The 8,052-nt window shown below is 44.0% G+C and overlaps 1 protein-coding gene across 3 annotated transcripts; it reads right to left on the bottom strand.

Moving 5' to 3' along the window:
* Nucleotides 1-1,662: 1,662 nt before the first annotated feature.
* LOC122945595 (sulfotransferase 1 family member D1-like) lies at nt 1,663-7,650 on the bottom strand. 3 transcript variants are annotated; one of them, XM_044304698.1, is made up of 8 exons: nt 7,503-7,650; nt 6,212-6,382; nt 5,949-6,074; nt 5,766-5,863; nt 3,871-3,997; nt 2,799-2,893; nt 2,421-2,601; nt 1,663-2,325 (listed from the first exon to the last, which is right to left on the bottom strand). In XM_044304698.1, exons 2-8 carry the CDS (start codon nt 6,342-6,344, stop codon nt 2,219-2,221), a joined length of 867 nt encoding a protein of 288 aa, XP_044160633.1. In that variant the 5' UTR covers nt 6,345-6,382; nt 7,503-7,650; the 3' UTR covers nt 1,663-2,218. The 3 variants fall into 3 exon arrangements, with proteins under 3 accessions (XP_044160633.1, XP_044160634.1, XP_044160635.1); XM_044304699.1 differs by having other exon boundaries at nt 6,212-6,443; nt 7,503-7,595; XM_044304700.1 differs by having other exon boundaries at nt 6,212-6,407; nt 7,503-7,594.
* Nucleotides 7,651-8,052: the final 402 nt, after the last annotated feature.

Below are 8,052 nucleotides of genomic sequence, written 5' to 3'. Positions count from 1 at the left end.
AAATCTGCAAGAAATTACAAGTGGCTTCAGAACCAGTAAAGCTCAAACTCACCACAATGACGGGGAGAGACACATTAGTGAACAGTCAAAGGGTCAAAGGACTGAGAGTTAGAGGACTTTATTCAAACTGCACATTGGATCTACCTCCAGCTTATACAAAAGATGATATACCTCTAGATCGAGATTGCATACCTACCTGTGAAACAGCCAATGAATGGGAGCACCTATATGTCATATCTCATGAAATGTCCCCGCTGAAGGAGTTTGGTGTTGGACTGTTGATAGGTTATGATTGTCCCGAAGCATTGGTACCATGAATAGTAATCACAGGAGGAAAGGGTGAACCCTACGCTGTTCAAACTGATCTAGGATGGGGTGTTGTTGGAGGAAAACAGCAGATCGCAAACTCAAGACAGGTGACAGGATTGTGTCATCGAATATCTGTCCAAGAGTTACCAACTGTAAGTCCAGCCAAAGTAATCAAGATCCTTGAATCCGACTTTGCAGACATAAGTTCTAAAGAAAATAGTGTATCTCAAGAGGACATAAAGTTCGTACACACTCTAGAAGAAAGTATTCAGCAGAATCAACAAGGTGTGATAGGCTGTCTGCACACATATTCCTCGGTGGGTATATAAGGTGTGATACGCAGTCTGCACACATATCCTTCTGTGGGTATATAAGGTGTGATAGGCTGTCTGCAAACATATTCCTCAGGGGGTATATAAGGTGTGTGATAGGCTGTCTGTACACATATCCCTCGGTTGGTATATAAGGTGTGATAGGCTGTCTGCACACATATTCCTTGGTGGGTATATAAGGTGTGATAGGCTGTCTCTACACATATCCCTCAGTGGGTATATAAGGTGTGTGATAGGCTGTCTGTACACATATTCCTTAGTGGGTATATAAGGTGTGATAGGCTGCCTGCACACATATCCCTCGGTGGGTATATAAGGTTTGTGATAGGCTGCCTGAGTACATATTTCTTGGTGGGTATATAAGGTGTGTAATAGGCTGTCTGCTCACATATCCCTTGGTGGGTACATAAGGTGTGTGATAGGCTGTCTGTACACATATCCCTCGGTGGGTATATAAGGTGTGTGATAGGCTATCTCCACACATATCCCTCGGTGGGTATATAAGGTGTGTAATAGGCTGTCTGGACACATATCCCACGGTGGGTATATAAGGTGTGATAGGCTGTCTGCACACATATCCCTTGGTGCATGAGGAAGGTTTAGAAGTAATCGATTCGAAATGCGTAGCTGTGAATACACTGTCGTTTTTACAGCAACTCTAAGAATAAAGGTTGTCACTGAATAGAAGCTGGAGGTCTGTATTTATATTTTTCTCCATAATTGGGCGCTTGATCCCAAGGTGTGTGATAGGCTGTCTGCACACATATCCCTTGGTGGGTATATAAGGTGTGTGATAGGCTGTCTGCACACATATCCCTTGGTGGGTATATAAGTGGTGTGATAGGATGTCAGATGGCTGCTTCCGATGTGGAGTTGGGAGCAGTTCTGTCACAACTTGTGAATGAGTATTTGAGTCACTCAGATACTATCTGCTGGGTAGGAAATTTACGTTGGTTACCGACCATGCTCATCTTGAGTGAATGAATAGAACAAAAAGAAAAATGCACGGGTGACCAGGTGGTTCTTGCCTTTACAGAATTTTAATTGTACAATGGAACATAAGCTAGGAAAACTGCAGGGGAACGTTGATGTATTATGTAGAGTTCACTGTGTGATGGCTAAGGGGAATTTCAGACAAGAGTGTCCAGTGAGAAGAAACCAAGCTCGGTGTGGGACGGTGATTTCACGTTATAAACACTGCTTCTTTCACAGGATCACATGGCATTATAATGATTTATAATGCTGTGTGTCTCTGCTTGACCTTACATCTACTGAATTACACTGACAGCATTATGTCAGTATAATTCAGTACATGTAAGGTCGGGCAGAGACAAACAGCATCTTAAATCGTTATAATGCTGTTCGGTCCCGTGAAAAGAGCATTGTCCATAATGGGACGGCAGCCATGTTGTGGGCTGGACCAATGTTTATGAGGCTTCCTTACGGGTGTAGAAACAGTGAATAACACTTAATGCCAAAAACATCCAACCAACCCACAAGAATAATAGAAATTAGGAAAATTAGTGTTTAAGCTATAAAATGGCGTATACATGAGGTATGTGAGTTATGTCAAGGTCTTAGAAGCGGAAGGTCAGATCGGTGTCAGACATCTCCTTCTTGTAGCATTCATCAAGTAGTTCATTTTGAGCCACGGTGAGATGGCTCTTCCAGTCTCCGCTGATCCCTGAAATAAAGGACGTACAAGATGTAATGACTATGACGTGTCTACTGCAGACCTATGTCCCTATGATGTCATCAGTGGGAAGGGACACTTCATACCTTTCCTCATGAAGGGTGAGATGGTTAAGTCCATGACGTGGGAAGGCATGGTGCTGTAGTTGGCCATGCTGTTCTCTTTCATAGCCTTGAAGGTGGTGGACTGGTAAATCTTCTCCAGAACATCTTCAGGTAAATCCTTCCTCAAGAACTTCATCACTTTTCTGATCTCACGTTTTGGTTCCTAAATTGAGGTTCAGAAGTCAACTAACAAAAACACTTATGTAGAAGGGCTTCAAAAATATAGTGCTTAGTACCCTAGAGACCAGACACAAATATACCTGTCGATATTGCCAGTCAATCCAAGGAGATGATCGATCAAATAAGCCCATTCTGATATAATTCCCAAAAATAAGTGGATAAAATTACTGTTCACCTCACCTCTAACATGTCCTCATAGAAAAGGTAGAGGATGTCTCTCTCCTGCCTTATCTTCCACCAGCCCTTGACGTGATCGCTCCATGATCCATAAGCAACTAGGCAAGGCAAGCAAGGACATAATTAAAAGGGTATCCTACCTACCTGTGTTACTCCCCTCCATCTTCCTCCCTCTCTACATCTGATGGCACCGACTACAAAGTTTAAACCGTATGGTGAGAGTCATCACAGACGAAGTGGAGCAGAATGGTTGCCAAGCCAATCATCAGACATTGAAGCCTTACTCACACATGAGCTTTGCAAAAATGGACATACCCTGAACTGAATTAGAGGTTGCTCCTGAAGTGCCAGAAGACTTGATTAGCACCCCTAACTCCTTAGAATAAAGAGTCCACCTGTTTCTGAACCTCTATTATCTCTACTGGTTGTGAGAGGTCTCCGGGAGGTCGAAGGGTCAAGTTGTTATCTTGTTCTTAGGACAACTAAAGGCGGCCAAACAAATTTGCTGATTTCAGCATGACTGGGCAACCATCTAATGCTTATGGGGGTGTCCCACCTCTCCCCTGATGGGACATGTCAGTGGAAAGCAGAGTCAGGTATCTTAGGCTACATACACATCTGCGGCCAGATTCCAGTATTCATTAAGGCGTAGATACAAAATACCAGCGTATACCGTATATCAGCGGCACCCAACAGATACCATTCACTATAATTGGGACCAACAGGTTCCTGATGTGAAAAATTTCATGTGTGTGTGTGGACAGTGGGGGAAGGGGGGTATGTTGCCAGAATCTGTAATGGAGGCTCCTACTGGATCATCCTAGCATGCTGATTTCTTTTTACCTCAAGGCTGTGGATAGAGAAGTTTGGAAGCAGCTTATTCCACCTTACCATTAAGAAACATGCATGCTTGGCAGAAGCCAGTGTGTATGTGTGTGGGGTATCGGTAGAAAGATCTACTGGCCAAACAGGTGTTTGACAGCTATCTAGTGTATATGGCCACTTTAGGATGTCAGAACATTTTCACCATGAGCTGTGCCTATAAAGCAGCAGATAACATACAACCCATATATACCTTTTCCCTTTATGAAGCATTGTAGAAACTCTTCAAAAGTTCCAGGATCTGGGAACATAGGGGCCATGCGGACGAAGTGATAATACGACACTAACACATCCTTAATATTTCGGGCCACGTAGATGACCTGTGTGTAGAAGACAATACACAGTTTTATATCTAGATATACAATACAAAAAGTTAGAGATATTTGGCTTTCAGGTGAAATTTATGGAAAACGTAAAACGTTCAGGCTCCAGTGATATTATATCATGAAAGTCGGGTATTTAAGTAGAAGCAGCAATGGTGATTTCCTCCTCTCAAACAATTTATTGAAACAAAAGCCAACACCAGTGCTGGCTATACCACCACAAAAAAATGTAATTGTCTCAATAATTTGTCCTGTAGACTTAAGAATCAATTAGAGCTTGACGACAATGTCTCCTGCATTTCACAAGTTGACTTATTGTCTGCTGAGGCATGGCATCCCACTCTTCTTGAAGGGCGGCCCTCAAGTCATTAAGGTTCTGGGGTACAGAGTTACGAGCCTCTATGCCTCGACTCAGCTGATCCCATAGTTTTTCAATGGGATTCAGGTCTGAAGAAAGTGCAGGCCACTTCATTTGAGGTACCCCAGTCTCTAACCCTAGATGCTGCCCCCCTGGCCATTGCAAGATGATGACGCCTGTGCCTGGTGGTGTGATCAGGTATCTTGCAGGTGGTCTAGCATGCAGACCACACTGATGTAAACTGTTTTGAATAGTCTGACGTGACATTCGGGTGCCTCTCACCTCCCTTAAATGTGCCTGGATTTGTGTGGCATTAATCATCTGGTTCCATACGTCATTGTTCACAATGAAGTGGTCATCAGTGTCGGATGTGGCCAAAGAATGTCCACTTCTGTGCCTTTCTGTGACTCTTTCAGTCTCTCTGTATCTCTGATACAACCTGCTGATGACACTCAAAGCTCAGTGGCCATCTCCATCTGAGAACATCCTATTTGAACCCTCGCAATGGCAAGGTCCTGTTGATCAATTGCTAGGTGTCGTTTTGGTCTCATGATGTCAAAATGTGAACAGCATGATGAGGAGGACTGTTTAAATATCAGTTCTAATTGCACCAGGAAATGTATTGGGTGATTCATGAATTAAACACCTGTTAGAGAACAGCAAGTTGTGCAAAAAGAACTGAAAAACAATGAACAGTTGGACATGTGCATTCAAAAGTTTCGAGAAGGTCACATTTTCACCTCTAAAGGTTAGAGGGCATTTTAGGTTCTTCCTGACATTCTACCCACAAGCCAAATATCCCTAACTTTTTGTGAGCAGCGTATACATCTTCTGAGAGTGTGGACCTGGATAATCCATACATGGTGCCCAGATGGCATAAGAAAATGCTGCACCGAGAGACATTTGAGTGACTGACAAAGTTTACGGGAACAAAATGGTTGCATAGTAAAACTGTCCTCTAAGCCAAAGAGATTAGAGGTTTATGTGGAAAGAGATGAAGCAGAACAGACCTGGATAGAGGTCAAAGAAACTGAGATGAGCACTCCAGGAGGAGAACTAGAACCGGCTAATATAGAAAGATATAGTAGGCTGCCCAGCATGAGACACCTGATAATAGAGCATTATTTCGACCTAATCATAAAGCAAGAGACCACACATGAAGGATATGCAGTAGGTGGACCCAATTCTACAATAGGAGATGAAGCTGGACCTTTAGAGTAATGTGTGACCAATTCCTACTGCAAGGAAGATTAATATAAATCTGTTACATGGCAGGAACAGTAGACATAGCTTTATTAGCAGTGATATACCAAGCTCTAGAGATGTAGGAAATAATAGATCTGAGTCTATGGTAGGTTGTCATTAACCAAGGTCCACACAAAGCCCACATCTTGTTATAGCCAGTACCTTGCAGTTCTTTTCCCAGAAGGTGTTCGGCAGGGTTTGCACAGGTAAATGAGATTTGATCACTCGTGGAGGCTTTATTGCATTAAGCAATTCAGTGCCTGAGGAGGATGAGGCGACAAGTTAGATGTTGGAAGATATGGTTGAATATATTATAAAAGAAGTGACTGTATCGGCATCACCTACCTGTTGGTATTTCAGGCATTGCAAACTCCAGAAAGGGCACCCGCTCGAAAATGGCTCCGCGCTGGGCTTTCTTTTTGTCTCCATTCTGTAGAATTAAGTCTACAATCTCACTGATCCAGGTGGTACCTGAGAAGCGGCAAGACATGGCACGGGTCAACATAGCTCAGAAAAATAAGAGCTTCAGGGTCGCTCAGTCTCCTGGGCCCTGGTGTGCCCCCCAACCTCTGCACACCTATGATATTCAGAAGTGTCCATAGTCCTACCAGATTTGGGGTAGGTGTCTATCAGCACGTCTCCTTCTCCAGCCTGGAACTTCTGCACGTTCGCCCAGTTTTCTGCAAAGGGTCCCACAATGGGCATCCCACTCACATCTCCCAGCGGGGGGCGGACAACCATATCTGCAGGTCTATCGGCGCAGGAGGGGAAGCTTTCAGCTGCAAGGACAACCAAACAGCACCACTGTAAAGAGCAGGAAATATGGCGTCGGTCTGTACGCTGTAGCAAAGAAAAAGTTAACCAGTGCTAGTAAAGACTTGTGGTGATGCCGAGTTACACGCTCCTTGTCCTGAAAGCTTAGTGTCTTTGTTATCCTCAAGCAATATCCTCTAGTCACATCCAGAGTTGCATCGACAATTCTTCTTGCAGCAGCATTGTAAGTAGAGGCCCTGCCCCTGGAAATGTGGCAGAAACTTAATCCTCAGTGATGACGCCGTTACATTAACTCATTGGCTGCGTACTGCTGATAGATAGAAGCGGTGGGCTGGGTCGTTCTTTTCTGCTGTAGGAATCCCCTGTAACATTTCGATACCCTACACCCAAACATTTATTTATTTTACAACTATTAATCCTCCTTTATTGTACTTTTCTGTCTGCGAAGGTGTCAGTTTTCGCTGTAGGAGTTCTGTGCATGAACCAGGAGGCGCTGGATAAACAGGGCTACGGGTTCCACCCTGATACAGGATTGCTGCAGTAAGTGGACGCTCAGGGTGCCTGCACACGGATTACAAATGTTTTTTCTGCATGGATCTCATGTGGAAAAACTGCATACAGTAACAGCAGAGTGAATGAGATTAGATACCGTAAATCTCATCTGCACTTTTTTCTTCTCGGCAGATATTGACCTTCCGTGCAGAATATCAAATCACCTTATGTAGCGAGGTTTCCCAAAGACTTCAGTAAGTTGTTACCATAAACCAAAAATCGGCACCAAAAGCCGCAAAAAAAAAATCACAAATGTCACATCAAAACTTGATAAATAATGCAGATTGATGTGTTTTTTGTGTGAATTTCATGTGTATTTTCTGCATACAATCTGCACCGTGTGTAGGTCCCCCTAGGAGAACCCAGAGAAGAAGTGACTTTACGGCTAGTGTAGAGCTCTGCCATCTACGGGCATCACTGCCCAGGTCTTGTTGGACCTGATAAATACAGATGGCGTTACACTAATTCATCAGCACAGGATCTAAGAAAATATCAAATGACTCCTAAAGAAAAAAATGACCCCCTCGCTAAACAACCTGAGCACTAAAAGCCACGACAGCGCCCCGTACCTACCTGAGAGATAGCAGAGAGGAGGATGCAGCCTGGCACAGTGAGCGGCAGCACCGACTAATACAGGAGAAGACACGGGACGAAGGGAAGGATCAGGGGGCGGGCGCTGCCCTGGTGCCAAACAGTCTCATGGGAGTTCATACACAGCTCAGCAGACTGTATCACACAGGATAAGATTAGATACACAGCTCAGCAGACCGTATCGCACAGTCTAGGATTAGATACACAGCTCAGCAGACCGTATCACACATTCTAGGATTAGATACACAGCTCAGCAGACCGTATCACACAGGATAGGATTAGATACACAGCTCAGCAGGCTGTATCACACAGGATAGGATTAGATACACAGCTCAGCAGACAGTATCACACAGGATAGGATTAGATACACAGCTCTGCAGACAGTATCGCACAGTCTAGGATTAGATACACAGCTCAGCAGACAGTATCACACATTCTAGGATTAGATACACAGCCCAGCAGACCGTATCACACAGGATAGGATTAGATACACAGCTCAGCAGACAGTATTCCATAGCTTTTCCTACGTTTT

This window comes from Bufo gargarizans, chromosome 8 (genome assembly GCF_014858855.1).
Source record: "Bufo gargarizans isolate SCDJY-AF-19 chromosome 8, ASM1485885v1, whole genome shotgun sequence".
Classification (NCBI taxonomy): Eukaryota; Metazoa; Chordata; class Amphibia; order Anura; family Bufonidae; genus Bufo; species Bufo gargarizans.
Note: the sequence above shows the minus strand (reverse complement) of the source record. Positions and strands in the feature narration are given on the sequence as shown.